This window comes from Manis javanica, chromosome 2 (genome assembly GCF_040802235.1).
Source record: "Manis javanica isolate MJ-LG chromosome 2, MJ_LKY, whole genome shotgun sequence".
Taxonomy (NCBI): domain Eukaryota; kingdom Metazoa; phylum Chordata; class Mammalia; order Pholidota; family Manidae; genus Manis; species Manis javanica.
This window is the reverse complement of record NC_133157.1, coordinates 111,055,566-111,081,153: the sequence shown is the minus strand read 5'-3', so window position 1 is coordinate 111,081,153 and position 25,588 is coordinate 111,055,566. Positions and strand designations below refer to the sequence as shown.

The 25,588-nt window shown below is 37.7% G+C and overlaps 1 protein-coding gene across 8 annotated transcripts in view; it reads left to right on the top strand.

Moving 5' to 3' along the window:
• The window catches only part of MALRD1 (MAM and LDL receptor class A domain containing 1), a 672,837-nt gene that overhangs the window by 477,788 nt on the left and 169,461 nt on the right, over positions 1 to 25,588 (top strand). For all 8 annotated transcript variants that reach the window (XR_012127984.1, XM_073229124.1, XM_073229120.1 and 5 more), the window contains one exon: positions 24,004 to 24,267. Coding sequence is in view for 7 of the 8 variants with exons in the window: in XM_073229124.1 (XP_073085225.1) it covers positions 24,004 to 24,267 (264 nt within the window). In the remaining variant the exon portion in view is untranslated. The remainder of the gene's footprint in view (positions 1 to 24,003; positions 24,268 to 25,588) is intronic.

Sequence of the window (25,588 nt, the reverse complement as noted above, 5' to 3'; positions counted from 1 at the left end):
TCCTTGGTTAAATTTATTCCTAGGTATTTTATTCTTTTTGATGCTACTGTGAATGAAATTGTTTTCTTGATTTCTCTCTCTGCTACTTCATTGTTACTGTATAGGAATGCCACAGATTTCTGTGTATTAATTTTGTATCATACAACTTTGCTAAATTCAGATATTAGATCTAGTAGTTTTGGAGTGGATTCTTTAGGGATTTTTATGTACAATATCATATCATCTGCAAACAGGGACAGTTTAACTTCTTCCTTGCCAATCTGAATGCCTTTTATTTCTTTGTGTTGTCTGATTGCCATGATGGCTAGGATGTCCAGTACTATGCTGAATAGAAGTGGGGAGAGTGGGCATCCTTGTCTTGTTCCTGATCTTAAAGAAAAAGCTTTCAGCTTCTTGCTGTTAAGTATGATGTTGGCTGTGGGTTTGTCATATATGGACTTTATTATGTTGAGGTACTTGCTTTCTATACCCATTTTGTTGAGAGTTTTTATTATGAATGGATGTTGAATTCTGTCAAATGCTTTTTCAGCATCTATGGAGATGATAATGTGGTTTTTGTCCTTCTTTTTGTTTATGTGGTGGATGATGTTGATGATTTTCAGATGTTGTACCATCCTTGCATCCCTGGGATGAATCCCACTTGGTCATGGTGTATGATCCTTTTGATGTATTTTTGAATTCAGTTTTCTAATATTTTGTTGAATGTTTTTGCATCTACGCTCATCAAGAATATTGGTCTGTAATTTTATGTTTTTGTGGTGTCTTTGCCTGGTTTTGGAATTAGAGTGATGCTGGCCTCTTAGAATGAGTTTGGAAGTATTCCTTCTTCTTCTATTTTTTGGAAAACTTTAAGGAGAATGGGTATTAGGTCTTCACTAAATGTTTGATAAAATAGAGTGGTGAAGCTGCCTGGTTCAGGAATTTTGTTCTTAGGTATGTTTTTGATTACCAGTTCCATTTTGTTGCTGGTAATTGGTCTATTCAGATTCTCTGTTTCTTCCTTGGTCAGCCTTGGAAGGTTGTATTTTTCTAGAAAGTTGTCCATTTCTACTATGTTATCCTGTTTGTTAGCATATAATTTTCTATAGTATTCTCTAATAATTCTTTGTATTTCTGTGGTGTCCATAGTGATTTTTCCTTTCTCATTTCTGATTCTGTTTATGAGAGTAGACTCTCTTTTTTACTTGATAAATCTGGCTAGGGGCTTATCTATTTTTATTTTCTCAAAGAACCAGCTCTTGCTTTCATTGATTCCTTCTATTGTTTTATTCTTCTCAGTTTTATTTATTTCTGCTCTAATCTTTATTATGTCCCTCCTTCTACTGACTTTGGGCCTCATTTGTTGTTCTTTTCCTAGTTTCATCAATTGTGAGTTTAGACTGCTTATATGGGATTTTTCTTCTTTCCTGAGGGAGGCCTGTATTGCAATATACTTTTCTCTTAGCACATCCTTGGCTGTGTCCCACAGACTTTGTGGTGTTGAATTGTTGTTGTCATTTGACTCCATATATTGCTTGATCTCTGTTTTTTTTTTGGTCATTGATCCATTGATTATTTGGGAGCATGTTGTGAAGCCTCCAGGTGTTTGTGGGATTTTTCATTTTCTTTGTGTAATTTATTTCTAGTTTCATACCTTTGTGGTCTGAGAAACTGTTTGATACAATTTCAGTCTTTTTGAATTTACCAAGGCTCTTTTTGTGGCCTAGTATATTATCTATTCTTGAAAATGTTCCATGTGCACTTTAGAAGAATGTGTATTCTGTTGCTTTTGGGTGTAGAGTTCTGTAGATGTCTGTTAGGTCCATCTGTTCTATTGTGTTGTTCAGTGCCTCTGTCTCCTTACTTATCTTCTGTCTGGTTGACCTGTCCTTCAGAGTGAGTGGAATGTTGAATTCTCCTAGAATGAATGCATTGCATTCTATTTCCCCTTTTAATTCTGTTAGTATATTTGTTTCACATATGTGGGTACTCCTGTGATGGGAGCATAGATATTTGTAATGTTATATCTTCTTGTTGGATTGACCCCTTTATCATTATGTAATGCCCTTCTTTGTCTCTTGTTACTTTCTGTGTTTTGAAGTCTATTTTGTCTGATACAAGTACTGCAACTCCTGCTTTTTCCTTTCTGTTAGTTGCATGAAATATCTTTTTCCATCCCTTCACTTTTAGTCTGTGTATGTCTTTGGGTTTAAAGTGAGTCTCTTGCAGGCAGCATATAGATGGGTCTTGTTTTTTTCACCCATTCAGTGACTCTATGTCTTTTTATTGGTGCATTCAGTCCATTTACATTTAGGGTGGTTATCGATAGGTATGTACATATTGCCATCACAGACTTAAGATTCGTGGTTACCAAAGGTTCAAGGTTAATTTCCCTACTATCTAAGAGTCTAACTTAACTCACTTAGTATGCTGTTACAAACACAATCTAAAGGTTCTTTTCTTTTTCTCCTCCTTTTTCTTCCTCCTCCATTCTTTATATATTAGGTATCATATTCTGTATTCTTTGTCTATCCCTTGATTGACTTTGGGGATAGTTAATTTAATTTGGATTTGCTTAGTAATTAGCTGTTCTACTTTTTTTACTGTGGTTTTATTACCTCTGGTGACAGCTATTAAACCCTAGGAACACTTCCATCTATAGCAGTCCCTCCAAAATAGACTGTAGAGATTATTTGTGGGAGGTAAATTCTCTCAGCTTTTGCTTATCTGAAAATTGTTTAGTCCCTCCTTCAAATTTAAATGATAATCTTGCCAGATAAAGTAATCTTGGTTCCAGGCCCTTCTGCTTCATTGCATTAAATACATCATGCCACTCCCTTCTGGCCTGTAAGGTTTCTGCCGAGAAGTCTAATTAGCCTGATGTGCTGTCCTTTGTATGTGATCTTATTTTTCTCTGTCCTTAGTAGTCTGTCCTTGTCCTTGATCTTTGCCAGTTTTATTGCTATATGTCTTGGTGTTGTCTTCCTTGGGTACCTGGTGTTGGGAGATCTGTGGATCTCCATGGTCTGAGAGACTATCTCTTTCCCCAGATTTGGGAAGTTTTCAGCAATTACCTCCTCAAAGACACTTTATGTCTCTTTCTCTCTCTTCTTCTTCTTCTGGTATCCCTATAATGTGAATGTCATTCCGTTTGGATTTGTCACACAGTTCTCTCAATATTCTTTTATTTCTAGAGATCCTTTTTCCTCTCTGTGCCTCACCTTCTTTGTATTCCTCTGCTCTAATTTCTATTTAATAAATTGTCTCCTCCACCATATCCAACCTGCTTTTAAGACCCTCCATTGTGCTCTTCAGCAATTGGATCTCTGACCAGAATTCAATCCTGAGTTCTTGGATATCCTTCTGTACCTCCATTAGCATGTTGATGATTTTTATTTTGAACTCCCTTTCAGGACGAGTCATAAGGTCCATATCATTTAAATCTTTCTCTGGAGTTATGTTAATTTTACTCTGGACCAGGTTCCTTTGGCATTTCATATTTGTATATATGCCCTCTAGTGTCCAGAGGGTCCACTCTCTGGAGCTGCTCAGCCCCTGAAGCAATGTCGGGGGTCACAGGGGAACGGTATTGGTGCCTTGGGGGGAGGAAAGAGCTGTTCTCTGCTTTCTGGCTGCTGTGCCTGTCTCTACTGCCTGAACCAGTGGGCCGAGCATACAGGTATAAGCTTTTTTCCCAGAGCAGCTGGATATGGATCCCTGCTTTCCACAAGTGGATGGAATCTCAGACTCTCCAGGAATTCTGCTTGTCTTAGCTTTCCAACCCCGTAATCACGCAAGTATCATGAAAGCACCATGAAATGTAGGTTTGTGCTCCCAGAGCAGATCTCCAGAGCTAGGTATTCAGCAGTCCCACGCCTTCCACTCCCTCCCTGCTCAGTTTCTCTTCCGCCAGTGAGCTGGAGTGGGGGAAGGGCTCAAGTCCCACCAGGCCACAGCTCTGGTACGTTACTCTGTTCCGTGAGGTCTGCTTTTTTCTCCAGGTGTATGCAGTCTGGTGCAGTCCTCTTTCCTGTTGGCCTTTCCATGATTAGTTGCACCAACTATATTTTCAAATTGTATGCAGTTTTAGGAGGAAGCCTCTGTCTCACCTCTCAAGCAGCCATCTTTAATCCTCTCCTGCCTTCTTTTCTTCTCCACTCTATGTCTTTAGATTGGAAAATTCAATCCATTTACATTTAAACAAATTATTGATAAATAAGTACTTACTATTGCCAATTTGTTAATTGTTTTCTGGTTGGTTTGTAGTTCCTTCCTCTCACTATTTTCCTTTGTGGTATTTATTATTTTTTTTTGTAGTGGTATGCTTTGATTCCTTTCTCTTTCTCTTTTGTGTATCTACTATGGGTTGTTGAACTGTGGTTACCATGATTCTTAAATAAAACATTTTATGGTTACTATTTCTGTTCCCCATTGATAGCAACTTAATTTCAGCTGTATACAAAAACTATAATTTTACTTACCTTTCATGTACTTTACATTATTGATAACACAATTTTCATTAAATTCATACAGAATTTTTAAGGATTTCAAGAAAGAAAAGAATAGCAATTACACACTTATGTGTCTGAAACACTTGTCAAAAATGTTCTTTTAAGTGTTAACATGTAGCAAAAAAAAGCAAAAAAAACTTCATTCCTCAGGAATGCTGGATAAATAAGCATTGTTTTCGCATAAAATTTGAAACTGATCAAATTTTGATAAATTTCTCTCCAAATTTTCTATTTTATTGAATAAAAATATATAGAATAGGGCATTGTTTTCCATTGGAATACAGCTATAAAAAAGTGCAAGAGTTCCTATAGAAAAGGATTTGCTACAATGAATGTTTATTAAACAAAGCAAGAGAAAGAAGTTCAGTTTTTTCCAGTATTCATTTATATGAGTGAATTCTTCATTCAGTCCTCAGAGAATGTAGAAAGTTCTATACCATCAAAATTATGTGTTTTTTCCATCATTCCTTGGTTAACTCTGTTTAGATTCAAATGAGCTAAGATAACTAACTTAACTTATTATTGTCCATATCTTAAAAGAAGACATCCAGATTTTTACATTTATCAGCCCATTTTTTTTCTCCTGTCCATCTTAACATCCTCTGATTAAAAACACCTAACTCTAAACTTCATTTCAACTTCATATTAGGTTTTTCTGTCCCCATTCCACCTCCTTCAAAAACACACTCTCATGTAACATGAAGGACAATAGAACAAAAGCATTTGTCACCATGCTCTAAGGACTGTGCTTCTAAGACAATTTCATCTGACTTGTAGGCAGCCTCAAGTATATAGAAGTTATTTCATCAGCCATAAGTGAATACTCATGAGAAATATTTAGTGGTGTGCTTGTAAAGTAGCTCTTAAAAAAAAAAGCCTTGATTTATAGCACTTGGCCTATTTCCTTGGTGTAAATACTCCCAGGATGGTTGATTTCAGTTGGGCAGTGTGGTATCCCTGAAGGTGGAGATAGAAGAAATGCACACAGTCAGCTTTGGAGAATGAGGACAACAGGCTGCAGTGCACTTAAGGCCACAAGAATGAGCCTCAGGGGTAGTGGTCTCACCTCCCTCTCAGCTGGACAGGTGAATGAAAACTAAAGTGATGGTTCAAAATAGAGAAAGCACATTTCCCTAGTGGTAAGTATCAGAATTGCTGCTGATGGCAAGAATTCCATAATAAGGATATTTGTAACTTTTATTGAATTGATAAAGAAACCTCAAAAACCTCTTGGTTATGAATAACCATAGGAAAACAAATGTCATTAATATTTCAGTGTCTTTATATCTTTTTCTAAACATCCTCTTTGAAACAGTTTTTCTTAACTCCTCTATTTCTTTTTTTTTTAATTTTTTTATTAAAGGGTAGTTGACACACAGTATTACATTAGTTTCAGGTGTACAACACAGTGATTCAACATTTATATACATGATAATTCTAGCTACCACCTATCACCACACAAAGTTCTTATAATATTTTGACTATATTCCTTATGCTATACATTACATCCCAGTTACTTATTTATTTTACAATTGGAAGTCTGTACCTTTTTTGTTTGTTTGTTTGTTTTTTGAGAGAGCATCTCATATTTATTGACCAACTGGTTGTTAACAACAATAAAATTCTGTATAGGGGGTCAATGCTCAATGCACAATCATTAATCCACCCCAAGCCTAATTTTCGTCAGTCTCCAATCTTCTGAAGCATAACGAACAAGTTCTTACATGGAGAACAAATTCTTACATAGTGAATAAGTTACATGGTGAACAGTACAAGGGCAGTCATCAGAGAAACTTTCGGTTTTGATCACGAAATATGAACTATAAACAATCAGGTCAAATATGAATATTCGTTTGAACTTTATACTTGATTTATATGTGGATCCCACATTTCTCCCTTTATTATTATTATTATTATTATTATTATTATTATCATTATTATTAATAAAATGCTGAAGTGGTAGGTAGATGCAAGATAAAGGTAGAAAACATAATTTAGTGTTGTAAGAGAGCAAATGTAGATGATCAGGTGTGTGCCTGGAGACTATATGTTAATCCAAGGTAGACAAGGGCAACAAAACATCCACGGATGCAGAAGATTTCTCTCAAAACAGAGGGGGTGAGGTTCTAAGCCTCACCTCTGTTGATCCCCAGTTTCTCACCTGATGGCCCCCCTGTGACTGTGCCTGTCTTAGGTTGTTCCTCCCTTGAGGAATCTTACTGGTCTCTGGCTAACCAGTCATCTTCTGGGGCCATACAGGGAAATGTAAAGTTGGTAAGTGAGAGAGAAGCAATGTTGTTTGAAAAGGTTAGCTTTTTACTTCTTTGAAGATTTATGCCCTGTGGCTTCTATGCCCAGCATTTGTCTTGAGGTATCTTTACCACTTGGAAGAATTATGATACTCGGTAATTTTCGATATGAGGCACGAATTCTACTAAAGGGTTGTAATTAGGAAGGAAGAAGAAAAGCTATAGAAGTAGCAGAGAGAAGAAAACATGGGAAGATTGATTATTTCTTTGACATATCTTCTTGTAGAGTAACTTCAGCATGTATAGGTTTTAAACTACTAATTAAATTGTGCACATACATTGACATAATAGGAGTACAGTTACATAACCAAAGAAGACCTACAATTACCAGCCATCTCCAGTGAAACCAAGAAAACCAGTTAGGCACCTTAGGCATTTGTGAAAACTTATCTATGATATGGTGGGTATTGTCCAACTGAACTTGAACAGTCTGAGAGAAGTCAGACAAATTAAAACAACCCATTCCTGGGGACTGTTCACATCTCATATGTTCTTTTAACAGTAGATAGTCTGTAGTTGTAAGACTTTGGAGCGCTACAATTTGCACTTCTCCTAATTCTTGGTTGTGTTCCAAGAGTACAGATCCAGTCAAATTTGTTGTTTTACTGTATGCACAGGCCAGCTTAGATATATCCTTCTTCATTCTCATGGCAAGTCCAGTAACCTGTGGGATGAGTGCATCTACAGCTGTAGCAGCGTGTGGATCTTTGTTGGGGTTTTTTGATGATCATCTTCTGGCATGAGTCTTCCTGAGAGTGCTGATGTTGGAAGTTCTTTTTCATATCGTATCTTAGTTCATTTTCTGGGTAGCCAAATTAGGCTTCGATCCTCTATATAAACACAAACAGACCCTTTGCCCACACTTTGATATGCTCTTTCTACCATTGTGTAGAACTCATTGGAGGTCACCACACAGAAACTGCTTTTTTTTTTTTAAGAGAAAGGAATATTATCAGAAAAATGTACTTCCATAGCCGATCATCTGACACCCTTTAAGTGGTCAAAATTAAGGATATTTAAAGCATGCATTAATCATTGATTTAGAGTTAGTTTTATCCAATTAGGCAGTAATCCCCCTTTTCTTTCTTTCTTTTTCTTTTTTCTTCTGTTATCATTAATCTACACTTACATGATGAATATAATGTTTACTAGGCTCTCCCCTATACCAGGTCCCCCCTATAAACACCTTCATAGTCACTGTCCATCAGCATAGCAAAATGTTGTAGAATCACTACTTGTCTTCTCTGTGTTGTACACCCCTCCCCTTTCTTCCACCCCCCCATGTATGCTAATCTTAATACCACCCTTTTACTTCCCCCCCTAATCCCTCCCTACCCACCCATCCTCCACAGTCCCTTTCCCTTTGGTACCTGTTAGTCCATTCTTGGGTTCCCCTTTCTCCACAGCCTCACCAACATTTGTTGTTGTTTGTCTTTTGGATGGTAGCCATCCTTACTGGTGTGAGGTGATACCTCATTGTAGTTTTAATTTGCATTTCTCTGATAATTAGCGATGTGGAGCATCTTTTCATGTGTCTGTTGGTCATCTTTATTTCTTTTTTAGAGAACTGTCTGTTCAGTTCCTCTGCCCATTTTTAATTGGGTTATTTGTTTATTGTTTATTGAGGCGTGTGAGCTCTTTATATATTCTGGACATCAAGCCTTTATCGGATGTGTCATTTTCAAATATATTCTCCCATACTGTAGGGTTCCTTTTTGTTCTATTGATGGTGTCTTTTGCTGTACAGAAGCTTTTCAGCTTAATATAGGCCCACTTGTTCATTTTTGCTGTTGTTTTCCTTGCCTGCGGAGATATGTTCAAGAAGAGGTCACTGATGTTTATGTCTAAGAGGTTTTTGCCTATGTTTTTTTCCAAGAGTTTAATGGTTTCATGACTTACATTCAGGTCTTTGATCCATTTTGAGTTTACTTTTGTATATGGGGTTAGACAATGGTCAAGTTTCACTCTCCTACATGTAGCTGTCCAGTTTTGCCAGCACCATCTGTTGAAGAGACTGTCATTTCGCCATTGTATGTCCATGGCTCCTTTATCAAATATTAATTGACCATATATGTCTGGGTTAATGTCTGGATTCTCTAGTCTGTTCCATTGGTCTGTGGCTCTGTTCTTGTGCCAGTACCAAATTGTCTTGATTACTATGGCTTCATAGTAGACTTTGAAGTTGCGGAGTGAGATCCCCCCTACTTTATTCTTCTTTCTCGGGATTGCTTTGGCTATTCGGGGTCTTTGGTGTTTCCATATGAATTTTTGAATTATTTGTTCCAGTTCATTGAAGAATGTTGCTGGTAGTTTCATAGGGATTGCATCAAATCTGTATATTGCTTTGGGCAGGATGACCATTTTGATGATATTACTTCTTCCTAGCCATGAGCATGGGATGAGTTTCCATCTGTTAGTGTCCCCTTTAATTTCTCTTAAGAGTGACTTGTAGTTTTCAGAGTATAAGTCTTTCACTTCTTTGGTTAGATTTATTCCTAGGTATTTTTTTTTTTTTTGATGCAATTGTGAATGGAGTTGTTTTCCTGATTTCTCTTTCTATTGGTTCATTGTTAGTGTATAGGAATGCCACAGATTTCTGTGTGTTAATTTTGTATCCTGCAACTTTGCTGTATTCCAATATCAGTTCTAGTAGTTTTGGAGTGTAGTCTTTAGGGTTTTTTATGTACAGTATCATGTCATCTGCAAATAGTGACAGTTAAACTTATTCTTTACAAATCTGGATTCCTTGTATTTTTTTGTTTTGTCTGATTGCCATAGCTAGGACCTCCAGTACTATGTTAAGTAACAGTGGCAAGATTGGGCATCCCTGTCTAGTTCCCAATCTCAGAGGAAAAGCTTTCAGCTTCTCGCTGTTCCATATAATGTTGGCTGTGGGTTTATCATAAATGGCTTTTATTATGTTGAGGTACTTGCCCTCTTTCCCATTTTGCTAAGAGTTTTTATCATGAATGGTTGTTGAACTTTGTCAAATGCTTTTTCAGCATCTATGGAGATGATCATGTGGTTTTTGTCTTTCTTTTTGTTGATGTGGTGGATGATGTTGATGGACTTTCGAATGTTGTACCATCCTTGCATCCCTGGGATGAATCCCACTTGGTCATGGTGTACGATCCTTTTGATGTATTTTTGAATTTGGTTTGCTAAGATTTTGTTGAGTATATTTGCATCTACGCTCATCAGGGATATTGGTCTGTAGTCTTCTTTTTTGGTTGGGTCTTAGCCTGGTTTTGGTATTAGGGTGATGTTAGCTTCATGGAATGAGTTTGGAACTATTCCCTCTTCTTCTATTTTTTGGAGAACTTTAAGGAGAATGGGTATTATGTCTTCCCTGTAGGTCTGATAAATTTCCGAGGTGAATCCATTTGGCCTGGGGGTTTTGTTCTTTGGTAGCTTTTTGATTATCGCTAAATTTTGTTGCTGGTAATTGGTCTGTTTAGATTTTCTGTTTCTTTCTGGGTCAGTCTTGGAAGGTTGTATTTTTCTAGGAAGTTGTCCATTTCTCCTAGGTTTCCCAGCTTGTTAGCATATAGGTTTTCATAGTACTCTCTAATAATTCTTTGTATTTCTGTGGGGTCCGTCATGATTTTTCCTTTCTTGTTTCTGATACTGTTGATTTGTGTTGACTCTCTTTTCCTCTTAATAATTCTGGCTAGCGGCTTATCTATTTTGTTTATTTTCTCAAGGAACCAGTTCTTGGTTTCATTGATTTTTGCTATTGTTTTATTCATCTCAATTTCATTTATTTCTTCTCTGGTCTTTATTATGTCCCTCCTTCTGCTGACCTTAGGCCTCATTTCTTCTTCTTTTTCCAATTTTGATAATTGTGACATTAGACCATTCATTTGGGATTGTTCTTCCTTTTTTAAAAATGCCTGGATTGCTATATATTTTTCTCTTAAGACTGCTTTTGCTGTGTCCCACAGTAGGTGGGGCTTTGTGTTGTTGTTGTCGTTTGTTTCCATATATTGCTGGATCTCCATTTTGATTTGGTCATTGATCCATTGATTATTTAGGAGCGTGTTGTTAAGCCTCCATGTGTTTGTGAGCCGTTTTGCTTTCTTTGTTCAGTTTATTTCTCGTTTTATACCTTTGTGGTCTGAAAAGTTGGTTGGTAGGATTTCAATCTTTTGGAATTTACTGAGGCTCTTTTGTGGCCTAGTATGTGGTCTATTCTGGAGAATGTTCCATGTGCACTTGAGAAGAATGTGTATCCTGTTGCTTTTTGATGTAGAGTTCTGTAGATGTCTATTAGGTCCATCTGTTCTAGTGTGTTATTCAGTGCCTCTGTGTCCTTACTTATTTTCTGTCTGGTGTATCTGTCCTTTGGAGTGAGTGGTGTGTTGAAGTCTCCTAGAATTAATGCATTGCATTCTATTTCCTCCTTTAGTTCTGTTAGTATTTGTTTCAGGTATGTTGGTGCTCCTGTATTGGGTGCAAATATATTTATAATGGTTATGTCCTCTTGTTGGACTGAGCCCTTTATCATTATGTAATGTCCTTCTTTATCTTTTGTTACTTTCTTTATTTTGAAGTCTGTTTTGTCTGATACCAGAATTGCAACACCTGCTTTCTTCTCACTGTTGTTTGCATGAAATATCTTTTTCCATCCCTTGACTTTAAGTCTGTGCATATCTTTGGGTTTGAGGTGAGTCTCATGTTTGCAACATATGGATGGATCTTGCTTTTTTATCCATTCTATTACTCTGTGTCTTTTGATTGGTGTGCTCAGTCCATTTACATTTAGGGTAATTATTGAAAGGTATGTACTTATTGCCATTGCAGGCTTTAAGATTGTGGTTACCAAAGGTCCAGGGTTAGCTTCTTTACTATCTTACTGTCTAACTTAACTCGCTTGTTGAGCTATTATAAACACGGCCTGATTATTCTTTTTTTCTCTCCCTTCTTATTCCTCCTCCTCCCTTCTTCGTATGTTGGGTGTTTTGTTTTGTGCTCTTTTTAGGAGTGCTCCCATCTAGAGCAGTCCCTGTAAGATGCCTTGTAGAGGTGGTTTGTGGGAGGCAAATTCCCTCAACTTTTGCTTGTCTGGGAATTGTTTAATCCCTCCTTCATATTTAAATGATATTCGTGCTGGATACAGTAGTCTTGGTTCGAGGCCCTTCTGTTTCATTGCATTAAGTATATCATGCCATTCTCTTCTGGCCTGTAGGGTTTCTGTTGAGAAGTCTGATGACAGCCTGATAGGTTTTCCTTTGTAGGTAGCCTTTTTTTTTTTTTTTACCTCTGGCTACCTTTAATACTTTGTCCTTGTCTTTGATCTTTGCCATTTTAATTATTATGTGTCTTGGTGTTGCCCTCCTTGGATCCCTTGTCATGGGAGTTCTGTGTACCTCTGTGGTCTGAGAGGTCATTTCTTCCCCTAGTTTGGGGAAGTTTTCAGCAATTATTTCTTCAAAGACACTTTCTATCCCTTTATCTCTCTCTTCTTCTTCTGGTACCCCTATAATGTGTATATTGTTCCTTTTCGATTGGTCACTCAGCTCTCTTAGAATTCTTTCATTCCTGGCGATCCTTTTATCTCTGTCTGCATCAGCTTCTCTGCATTCCTGTTCTCTGTTTTCTAGTCCATTAATGGTCTCTTGCATCTCGTCCATTCTGTTCTGAAGTCCTTACAGAGCTTTTTTTATTTCTGTATTCTCCTTCCTTAGTTCTTGCATATTTCTCTGCAAGTCCATCAGCATGGTTATGACTTTTGTTTTGAATTCTTTTTCAGGAAGACTGGTTAAATGTATCTCCCCAGGTTCCTTCTCAGGGGAAGATGTAGCAGATGCCAAAGCTGTCTGGGTTAGTCTTGTCTGGATCATATTTTTTTGCCTTTTCATGTTGACAGGTGCTTTTCACTGTCGGCTGGGAGGGCCAAAGTTTTCACTTGCTACTGGCCTTTCTTTACTGGGACAACTGCGACCCCTAGTGGCTTGTTTTGGGTAATTGCATGTAGACTGAATCTTTGTGTCTTGCCCGGCCAATATGTAGGAAGCTCCCTTTCTGAGAGTGGGGCCTGCCTTAGGCTGCTTCTCTGCTTTCACAGCGCCCGGAGGGGTAATGGACTGAATGGCTGTTTAGCTGTTTACTTCCGTGAGGGGTCTCAGAGCTGTTGCCCAGGGGGTTAGTGCACCCGGTTTTCCCTGTAATTTCCAGCCTCTAGGCTGTGACCTGTGTTTTTTCCGTCCAGCTGTTACATCCCTGTCCCTTTAAGACCTTCAAAAAGCACTCACTTTTCTTTGTTACAGGGGCATCAGCTTCAGAACCCTCTTAGAGGTCTTTATGCCCTGTTTCCCTAGTTTCCAGCCCTCCATGCATGCACTGTGTCTGGTGCTCTAGTGCAGGTGGCTGTGGCTGGGTGTTTAGCAGTCCTGGGCTCCCTCCTCCTCCCCTCCCCGACTCCTCTCCTCCTGCCAGGAGCTGGGGCGAGGGGCACTCGGGTCCCGCCGGGCTGGGGCTTGTATCTTACCCCTTTCACCAGGCGCTGGGTTCTCGCACGTGTGGATGTAGTCTGGCTGTTGTCCTGTGTCTTCTGGTCTCTCTTTTAGGATTAGTTGTATTTGTTGTATTTTCAGAAGTATATATGTTTTTGGGAGGAGATTCCCACTGTCCTACTCACACCGCCATATTGACTCTGCCCTCTTAACTCCTCTATTTCTTTAAACACACCACAAGCATCAAATTCTATATATTTTACCTTCTTTCTTCCCCCTATGTTCCATTTTGCTGCTCAAACTCTACTACAGATCCTTCTTACTACTCATTAGAATCTCTGTCATGGCTCTACAACTGACTTAACTAAATTACTGACACATATATGACCAAATTTACCTGTCCCCTATTATAGTTTAAGTTCCAGAAAAGTAGACCTCACATTTTTCTTAGTCACCACAGTAAAAAAAAAAAAAAAAAGAAGAAGAAGAATTTATATTGCAAGCAACAGAATCTGAGTTGGGCTTAATTTAAGCAGGAAATAAGTTTATTGAAGGGACATTGGATAACTCTAAAAATTACATGTAAAACTGAGGTGCTCAGACAGAAAAATGAGAGAGAAGCAAGTAAGACTGACTAAACCAGAGGATAAAACTGGCCAATTCCACCAGCTTTGAATACTTGCTGTGGAAGCTGGCCATCTTCTCCTCTGCCATCACTACAAATAATCTTGAATTGTACCTGTATCATTCCCTCAAAAGTGAAAGAACTGGTTGGAAGCATACCACTAGCCAATCCTAAGTCATACGTTGGTACTTCAGAGTCTCCTTCGTTACTTGTTCATATCTAATTTCCATGTCATCCATCTCTGGGTGATGGCCAGTCCTCTTTTTTCCTTTGTTGGAATCAAGCTTGACTATTTTGCAACATATGGACCAAATTATAAAGTTTACCAGCAACAATAAATTCTGTATCTAAACTGCAATAGTGAGAAAGGAAATGAAAAGGGAGCTCATCAAGATTCACAAATTCATACAAGTTATAAAGAAAACTTCTTAGAGGCTCTTAATTGCCTACTAAGTTTCTTATCCTTTAGTGCAACTCCTGTCTTCTCTATTTGACTCCATGAAGCACTCACTTATCTAGATGGGCCTCTTGCCTTTCTCCAGTCATGCCCCATATTCTTCATCTCTGTGAGTTTAGTTTTGCTGTGTCACTGCCTGGGAATGTTCTTGATCTCCTTTTGTGTCAACCCTTTTCCACATTCAATGGCAGAGCAAAGCCATCTTCTTCATTAATTTATCTTTAATACCTACCACAGGAGCCAGGCTCTGTTCCAGACGCTCTCAAGTCTTAAGTTTACAGCTGACCTATAATAAATCTTACATGGTATTTTGTGAAACATGTAGCTTTTTTTCTGTTATTTTTAGTCCCTCTATGTTGAACAATCCCTATTGTAATTATTCTGTTGTTTTGGTCTTTTAGTTTTAGTATGATGGAATGATCTTTCAGTTTTAGGTTGATTGAGAAAAATATAAAGTCAAAAAGTAAATTTCAAGTAGGTATATGATACAAAGTAGATACCCATTTATCTCAGAAGTGATATTACAATTGTAGATGAATTATTTAAAGCATGGTTTTAATGTTATGAGCCATTTTTATAATTTTGACTTAGTGATTCACGGGCCTAATTTTGAAATGAATAGTGATGAGTGTACAAAAAGCTGGAAGAAAATGATTTTCAGTTAGTCCTGATTCACTCATTGGCTTGTAGAATGTTATCAGCTTTTAAATTTACCACTGAGGGTCATGAAGTCTTCACAGTCTATCAAAGGATGGGATAATTCCTCTTTATGCCTGGAAGAGATAGTAGATTTGAAGGAGACCAAGACCCAGAAAATACATTAAAACCTAATTCCCAGCGGGCTTATGGGGGCAAGCCCTGGGTTCACTCTTGACTGCACTTGGAAGCTTGCCCGTTATACTGTAAGGTGGTTCTTACTTGGTTTCCTCCTGATCATCAAACTGGAAGGAATTGTGTTGAATTATAGGGAAGAAATACAAATGAAAACCATGGAAAAATCAGTCATGGTATGAACCATACTCCGTTAGCCTGGATTTGACAAGTGAGCAATGATATTTATCACATAAATGCATATATTTAAATAGTATGTAAATATATATGTAATGTATGCTCTAAAATATATGAAAGATAATGTGTATATAAAATGAAACACAGTATGGTGATTTTAATGATTTGTCTACCATATGGAAACAATAATCAGTTCCTAAATTCCTACTCTCTTTCAGAAATCATTGTAACCTTTACTGACTCTTTTCTTTTCACTCAGAAACACCCAGCAGGCCAAATGTTTTACTGGGCCCCTGTGTGTCTGAGATTCTGGGAGCTTTTCAGTGCTGTGGTCAATGTGGCTCAGCTCTCTCCTCTTGGGCTGTAAGAGTCTACTTTTTTATTGGTTTCCTGATTACCTGGAACACATATGTTGTAGTCTGGAAAACATCCAGATTTCATGAAAGCAAGCTTGTTTGTTGCCTAAAAATAAGAAAATAACAAAGCTTCACTCAAAAATCTGTTCTAAAAAGAGACTTTTAAAATTGAAAAACAAATTACTTCAACAAAATAACCAGTTTTTCTGATTACATCTCATGGGCACGTGGGGACATTACTCTTGTAATGTCTTTGTGTTACTCTTTGTGGAAATAGTTGGAAATGGGAAAATAGAAAACAGACAACAACAACCAAAAACCTATTGGCTTAACAAAGAATAAGTGGGTTTACATGGACGAGCTATCATTTTAGTAAAATAAACTTGTTCAAAATAGAAAACATGAGGTTAGAGAAGTAACAAGGTTTTGATAAAAAGGGGCCCAAAGGAATGACAGCCCATGGCTGGGTCATCTCTGTGGGATGGAGAGATGTTTGGGCAATTTGGAGGTCAGTCCAAGTTCTAAAATATTGATATCTTGCTTTTTGCCCTTTCTGCTCTTTCTGATTATAATGTAATTAATGGAATATTAGTTAGGCATGCATCTGTAGGAATCCAAATGGGGCAAGATAATCCAACACACTAAAATAACCACTTTTAATATTTTAATTAGAAAGGCAAATATTAGTTTTAAAAATGATATGGTTTTTAAAATGATAATTCAATCATATAAAACACACCAAACTTTAGAGACAGTTACTTACTAATATTCCTCCAAAGTTGATACTGATTCAGTTAAAATAGCTGTAATTATCTATGTCTTTAGTGCCTATGTCCTTTTAACTGGAAGTTATGGGATCTAGCTGCTTTCTCCAGTTGGATCATAGGGATAGTCTAGCCATTACAGCTGGGAGATCTCAAAGTGCACTGTGGGATTCTATTTGACTCCTGAGTGGTCTTCTGTACTGCCCCCTCAGTAAATCATCTATCTTTCTTTGACCTTCCTGAGACATGTAGAATGGGTGTACACAAAGTGTGTGCAAAACTGAACAAAATTCTGTCACAACAGACTGCCTAAAACTCTTTAGAATTTCCTTCAGTCATATATGTTTGAGGTGTGTGATGGAGAGGTAGCTTCTCACTGTCCACCGCAAGCCTCCTAAACTAAGACAAATATCTAATAATTAATTGGTGCCAAAACACCCACTTACAATTTTTGTAAGTAAAAGCCTATCCACTCACAGGACTGACCATGACATTCTCTTGCCGGCCCCATCCTAGCCAGTAAAGCGTGTAATACCATCATACCTGAAATAGTCATTATTTCCTTTGCAGTTTCAGGTTTTATGGGGAGTACACAGGTGAGACTGAATCAGGCATCAGGTCATTGAACATCAACAGGACAGTAATACTTAATCATCTAAGGCATCAGAGATCCATTTTTGTGCAGGATTCTTCCTTTGGGAAATGTCTACTAGAAGCAATATGAAGCATTAACAAAGCAGGGAATGTAGTTAATGACCCTAAAGTTAGAAGTCAAGAGTTCATCATTTGGGGAATTCTTTGTCAATTAAAGTCACAGTTAATATAAGGTAGAGATACCAGTGAACAGGAGTGTTAAATTAGGTCAAGTACATAACCTGGTCCAACCTTGCATATAACAGAGGCCATACTAGCACAGATATGTCAGACCAGGACCTAAAGCACCACCTGGAAATAATAGGAATTAATCTGTTACATACTAGGGTCTCTCTGGGTTCCAGGCCTCATGACAAGAGATAAATGAGCAGCAACTCTAATGTTTCATATTTTTCTATGTTTCCTCATTCGCATGATTATTAGGGGCTATCTGAAGGCAGAAAATTCTTCATGATGCAATTTCAGTCATTTGCAGTGGCATCACTATACTTCTAATTAGGAAGGAATTCTCTGTAATTACAGCAAACATTGATGATGAGTAAAAGTGGTAACTGTTTGGGGGCCTCATAATAGATTCTGTTCCCTCAGCTCTTGATTTTTCTCTGGCACGGTAAATACATGCTTGTATTTCTTTCAGGTCTGCAGCTCTGTATGTGCTGGGGTGGGGAGAGCTCTGATGGTGTGGGTTTACCCAACCACCACAGACTCATGTTTCTCTCACGTATGTGTCCATCAGCCACTACCCAGCCTCTCTTCTCCGACCTTTCTATCTCTAGTGAAGAGCTTCATGGTTTCAAATAACCTGCCTGTGTATGTGTGCATGTGTGCACTTGCATACCATACTGGCACCAGTGTAAACACATACAAACTTACACACACACAAAAGTGCATATATGTATGTCTGTATACATTTTCAATTTCTGTCAGCTCTCCATATTTATTTCAGCTTTAGCCTTGACTAGCTGCAGCTCTTCATTTTGAAAATCATTATCATTTTCTGTTTGGCACCTGTTCTCAGATACTTGCCAGGTTCACATGGAAAATTATAGATTTCCTTTGCTTCTGTCTCTTCTGTCAGACTTCTGACTTTGCTCTCTCGTGTGGCCTTCCTGACAAGCCAGACTCCTCCTCCTAAACATCATAAATGCCACGTGCTCCCATGCTTCTCTGTGTGCCAGTCTCTTCTATTTTCTTTAGCCCCATTGGAGGTCACATTCCATCCTTCCAGAAATATTTAAGCTATTTGATATTGGAGTTAAATAAGATCGAAATGACTCTCCTATGACTGTATATTAGAGATAACTTATTCTAATTAAAAAAGAAATGAGTATTTTTATACTTCATGAAGGGTCCTTAAGGAAATATGAACAAAATTATCATTCAAAATAACTTCAGACCAAGAACTCTTAGGAATTCAAGTTAAAAAATTATCATCTTCTTCCTGTCCTACAGGTTTTTGTGGTAGCTTTTAATGTTGTTAATGGAATACCTGCCAGAGACAAATAATTACCAATTTATAATGATGAATTATATTTGATGATGATTATTCCACCGTTTATGTCTTTGAATATGGAACTATTTGGCAAGAGCTTGATTCCTACTCTTTAAAACTGAAGTTCCTTGTGCATATTTTTTTCCTTCCAAAACAGGGAATCGATTTTGCTTTTCACTAAACATATTAATCATAAAGATAAAAATCCATCAGATTATTCTGGGACACTCTAGGCTTTTATTGAACTTATATGAAATTGATGAAAGCATTTCATTGTATTTCAGTGTAAATTATCAGTATTAAATATTTTTTATTGCTGTAAGAAAGATATTTCCATTGTTGCCCAAACTAAGTGAACAATGAAACACAAAACACCCTGTAGAAGGACAAAGAAAAGCATCCATAGTATCAGGAATTGTAACTGTTTCATTTTGTGCTGTGTAGACAGTTAACAATTATTGACATTATGGGTGTTTTTGTAAAGTCAGTTAACAATGCCAGTTTCTAAATCCTTTATCCCAAGTGTTTTTTTTTTTTTTTAATATTTTCCTTTTCCCTTTCCTAAGATTTGTTATAAAAAAAGAACGGGTTTATTCTTACACATTTGTATGCAGCATTGTTTGCAACGGTCCTTTATGTAAAACCCCATACAATTTCCGAAACAATTGGTAAAGACCCATAGCATCCATATAAATGAATGATAACTTTAGCTACTAAATTGTATATTTATATTAAAATGCATCAGCAAGCTAATTTTTAAGGAGCTTTCCAGTTTCATTTTTAAGAGTTTTCCTATCTTCCTGATCTACACAGTTACTTTTGTGGTTAATTAAATCAATGGAAAGAATGTATTAGTCAATACAGTCTTCTTTTTATTATTTTGGTTATTTAACTCTTAATTATCAAGGAAAGTAGAATTACTATTTAAACCATTAACTTAGTATTCATCAATTCAGGACATATTAATTGAACAAATACCTCATGCCATTAACTATGTGGGGCATTAAGACGTCCTTGTGTTCTCAAAGGGAAGTTAAAATTTCTCCATCTCTTATGCGGAATGTCCACAGTTGAGGTGAAAGCACAGCTCCGAGCACACAACAGTTAAAGACCAGGAGGAGATGCAGATGACGGCACTCGTGGAGCTTTGTGAGATTCTTTTTGTTGGTTTCAGAATCTCTTTTCTCAAAACGAACTTGCACCTAAGTCCCCTATACTCTAAAGCAGCACTTCTTAACCTTTTTTTCTGTTGAAACACAGAAGAGTCAATGTTCACGTGCTGGTTTACACTACTTGTACAAAAGAGACAAGAAAGGAGTGACTTCTATGCAATTGACAGGTGCTAACTGTGTACTTCCCCAGAGTCACTCCCTCATATAGTGAACAACATGCATTTCCCAGGAAACTAACAAGGGTTAGGACTGCTCCGGCACCATTTCCCTTGTGTGTTCACTGGCCTTGCATCTCGGTTCCACTGGTTTTGAACAACCTGAGTAAGCAGTTGACTGGGCATGGGAAGAAATGGGTCAGTGCTCTTGGCCAACACACACTACGTTTATTAAAGTATTGTATATCTTAAATGTTGGATTTTTAAAGGGATTTGGAGAAACTAGAACATAGAAATTTCAAGAGAAAAGCATCAAACATGATTTGCAGGCTAGAACATACGTACTGAGGGATATTGGTGCTGAGATTTATACAACACACACTTTATTTTTTCGATATAGCAAAATATACAACAGTTTTAGGTTCACAGAAAAATTAAGTGGACATCACAGAGAGTTCCTGTATACCCATCTCCCTCCGTGATCATTGCTGTAGCACCAGACTGGTATGTTTGTTACTGTTGACCACCAACATCGACACATCGCCATCATGCCAAAGTCAACAGTTGTCAGGGTTCATTCTGGGTGTTGTAAATTTCATGAGTTTTAACAAATCTTTAATTTGGCATGTCATAATCTGTTCAGGCTGATATAACAATATCATAGACTCGGTGGCTTACAAACAATAAACATATATTTCTCACAGTTTTGGAGGCTAGGTAGTCAGACAAAGGCACCAGCAGATTTGGTGTCTGGTGAGAAACTGCTTCCTCAAGTAATGTCTTCTTGCTGTGTCCTTATGGGTGGAAGGAGCAATTCATGAGGGCTCTGCCCTCATAACCTAACCACCTCCCAAAGGCCCACTCCAAGTATGGTCACCTTAGGGATTAGGTTTCAACACAGGAAGTTTGAGGGGACACGAGCCTGTACCCACCATGACAGAGCCACCAGAATCGCTGATGGCTCTAGGTCCTCTGGGCTGCTCTTATCCACTCCCTCCTTCCCTCCTACCCCTGGCAAACACTGAACTTTTTGCTGTTGCCACAGTTTTTCCTCTTCCAGAATATCGTATAGTTGGAATCAGACAAAATGTAACCTTTCAGATGGGCCTTTGTTCACATAGTAATAGTATTTAAGGTGGTCCTGAGATTTTTCAGGTTATGAAAGAAAACAGTTAATATGGTTCATTTTTTACAGAATTATATGAGAAAGACATTACCTGTAATAATTAGGTAACCTAATACTCAAGAATAAAAATACTGATATTAAAATTTTAGCAAAACATTCTTAACTTCTTAAAGATGGTACATAGCAGAATGCATTCAATTCAGAAGATAAACTTAGTACATCTTCCTAAAGTACTCATTTAAGTACCTGGAAGAAGGCTTTTATATTTGTTTTGTAGTAGAATGCAGAATATGCTTTAGACAAAACAAGAGACTTAAATGCTGAGCTTATGGAGAACAGCTTCTAGCTAAGAGCCTACTTAGTCCCCCCTTGGGATGAAAGTCCATGTTCCTCTGGCATTAGAAATACTTGGGTGGAAAACTTGAGAAGTGATTTGGGGGAGATTTAATTCAGAACAAGATATGTTTTGATGGTTGAAGGAATATCTTAGGTCAGATTCCTAGGGAAGTGGACTCTGAGGCCAGTTTTCCATGTAGCAGGTGTGCGGAAATTACAGCCCCTGTGAATGAAGGGAGCAGGGGGACCTCTGAGAGGGGCCGCTGAGCACTGATGCAGGCCCACCAAAGCCAGGGGCTGAGCTGCACTGCGTCTGCATTGATATCTGGACCGGGGCCCAGAGGCTGGACCGTCTTAACTCCGGCTCACCAGGCAGTGAAAGGAGCTGTTCCTGGCAGGGTGTGTGACTTTAGGCAGAACTCCTGGAGCCGGACTCCTCTGTGAGCTCCTTGCCACTGGGGGAATGAACGCCTTGGTCTTGATGGAAGGATCAGGGCAGTTCAAGATAGAATCCATGATAGGCAGAACTAGCTCACCAGCTTCCTTGTAAAGAAGGACTGGGAACACGTGAGTTCTCCATACCTTTGGGTATAAGTGATTGTGGAATTTAATGGAATTGCTACCTCCAGATAAAAGACAGAATTTTATTTTTGCATATCTAATGTAAAGGAAAAATATAAAGGAACACACACATTTTGAATAGGGGAGAAGTGGAGTAATGTATGTCTTGGAATAGAGAAAATTTCTTCATTTTTTTCAGAAAAGGTTAATACCCCAGTTAATTAACAGGTGTATTACTAAAGTTGGCTCTAGATTTCCATCACATGTAAAAGTTTATACAGATTTTCCAACCTTTGGTGTGTTCATAACAATAAAAGTTTAGTGTGCAAAATATTTTAGAGAAAAATAGAATTAAGGATTTTTGCTGTTCCTTAAATGTGAGATTAATGAGGAGAAACTATTTAACTATGGTTAAATATTAAAAGACATCAAATATGTATATATATCAATGTATCTACTTATATCAATATGAAAAATTTATATTTATCAATTATATATATCAATAAATATAAATATGTCAACAAATACATCAATTAAACAGTATAATTAATTAGTAATTATATAACTGATATGATACACTTGATATAAAATTAACTAATGAATAACTTAATTAAATATAAATATGTCAATCCATAAATATAAATGTTTATATCTAAAATATAAGTGGAATATCAATATGTAAAATATATTTTTATATGTTTATACAATAGTGTATATATAGTTTCACATATATAATATATATAAAATATAAAAATTTAAATCCAACTTACTTTCTAAGTTTGAGTTGAGAACACTTACAACACTGTAATTGCATATGCTGCTATGACCTTGAATAGTTAGATGTGAACATGGTACTAATGTCTCAGTCATGCATTTACTCCAGTTAAATGTGCTAGCACGTGGCTGTGACCAGAGAGCTTGAGACTTAATATATTCGAGATGTATCACCACTCCTGAGTGAATGAGGAGGAAGAGAAACTTTGAAATTTAATTTTAAAATGAATGCACATCATCTTTGTGTATACAATAAATCATTCTCATATAATCCATAAGTAAAAGTAGTTTAAAAGCATAACACAAAACAAAGTGTTCCTGAATGGTCACCACTGCTATCTATTTTTTTCTCCTTAATATGCTGATGAGCCCATCAACTACTGTCACAGAGACCATATGAAGCATGGCAACAATTCCACTGGGAAGGTTGGAGCAAATTAATGCAATCCTGTATATGCACATGTATTCTCTGACCTTTAGAAACAGCACAAGTCAACCCTCTGCCCCCACTTTATGTTTTGGCTTAGAGTTGATTTAAATCATTGCTGCAGAATAGTTTCATGTGCTAGAAGTTTATTAAACTAGCACTGTGTGTTTGGACACTTAAAATTTATGGGCCTCATTTTTAAAATGAGTTAGTTGGGTTTGAGCCATATTTTCTTCAAGATTCCTGCTAGTGCAATATCTCGTCTTAGATTATTAGTTCATCTCCACTTTAGATACGGGAGCACATGACTTCTGAGCTGAGACCAAGACCAAAGGGCGAAGAGTAGTGTGACAGAACCATAGCAGATCTCGGCCTCTGAGAGCCATACCTGAGCACGGCCTCAGGAGCCGAAGTCCCCAAGTGGAGGCCACTAAGACACAGCTCACAAGCCGCATCCTGATACAATGACAATTGCCTGAAATTCTAAATTGTGAGTGCAGCTTTTCAAAGTGCCTGGCTTACTGTGTCAAAGCATTGTTACTCTCAAGGAAAATCTGATTTAGTGGTCAAATTTAAAACACATAAACCAAAAATCTGTTCTTTAATTTGAAATTTTTCATGGTAATGACACCCTTTGTAAGAAAATGTTTCTGAGGTTAAAGTATATTCTCTAAGCACATTTGTATTATAGAGTTTATATTATTCCTAATTGGAAATGAATTTGGTTCAAGTACCAATATATTTCATGTTTATCCAGAATAAATGTCTTCTGTAATGTTTCAGCACTGGACAGAGAGAGAATTCTCCTTATACCAAAATGACTTGACTTGCTCTCTTTTTAGGTCCTGTCACAACACAGCCATCGCCCTGTGAAGAGGATCAGTTTTCTTGTACCTACACACTCCAGTGTGTGCCTCTCTCAGCAAAGTGCAATGGACAGGAAGATTGCAGAGACGGATCTGATGAGCTGGGTTGTTCTCTCAGCCCCTCCCCCTGGCTCTGTGGAGAGAAGGAGTTCCAGTGCTCCACCAGCGAGTGCCTCCCGACCCTCCTGCTATGCGATGGGGTGGCTGACTGTCGCTCTCAGGAAGATGAATCCGGCTGCTGTAAGTTGTTTACTTGAACTCAGTGAGCCAGGGAAGAAAGGCTGTTTGGATGTATTAGAACTTAACAGGTAAAATTATCTGGAGTCTTGCTGTGATCCTTCACCAGTAACATGGTTGTTTGTGTTATGTTGCTTAACAAAGCATATAGTCCTTGCATAGCAATTCTGGAAACATTCTCTGTGTGGTCACACTAATCTCAATTAACCTCATCTGACTCCCTTTTTTACTTACATCTGGCCATTCAGATAGAGAATTTATTTATATATTTGTTATCTTCTTAACAAATGCATGTGGCAATGGATGGAAGATGTGTAGTTATAATTTCTTCCTACCATACATGTTCAGGAAGGAAGCTCAAACAAAGCGCTATGGGAAAATACCCATTTTTATGAATATATGTAGTTAGAGGTTGGACCTGGACAACTGCCTGGGTAGAGTTTATGTCATTAAGAGTTCGTGGAATAGTAAGTCCTAAGGATGTGAGTTTGAATCTCATCCTTGTCACTTACTGTAGTGCCTGCATGATACTGGAGGAGTCATTTGAGTCAGTCTCATTGTCCACATAATATCTACCTTTTGGGGTTGGGGGATTTAAAAGAATGCATGTAAAGCCCGCAGCCCTGTTTTCAGCATGAATAGAAGGTGCTGAATATTATAGTATGCATTATAACTGGCCCATGTCAGAAAGGAGAGGAAGAGGGTTAGTTGAGAAGTAATTACACACATCTTTAAGGCTGAGCACATCATCTTGGTGGAATCAAAGCACTACTAACTCTTACTTAGTTGTTTGCCTGATTGTATATGATGTTGTGTAACATCTTTTGGCAAGGGCTGCAATGATAAAACTCCATAAACCCATGTTGGGGTTTTTTTTTTTTTTGAGTAATAAAAAGTCATTTGGAATGTAACTGTCAGAGAGCACACTGGAAGAAACCTAGGCTGCTCCCGTGCCCTGGTCAGGGTGGGTGTTTGGAACTGTGATAACCACCAGGAAAGGTGTGATGATGAAGGACCAAAAGGAGAGACAGCCTTTGGATGTTTAAAGGTTTAGCCTTACATCAGTGGACTTTGTTTCCTGCTTTAGGCTTAGAGACTTGTTTTCTACCTCCCTTTTATTTCCTACATGTATATTCTCTCTGTCATAAAGCCAACTTGTCAAGTCTTGTAATATTTTCTTAGAGGCAAGGTAAACAAGTAGAAGTGAATGAAGAAGAGAAAGCCTGGCAAATTATTTATAACTGCTCCCATCAGAGATCTAACATAATTTGGCTGATAGAAATCATGTTAAGTTCAACATAGTCATATGATATTTGAGTTCAAG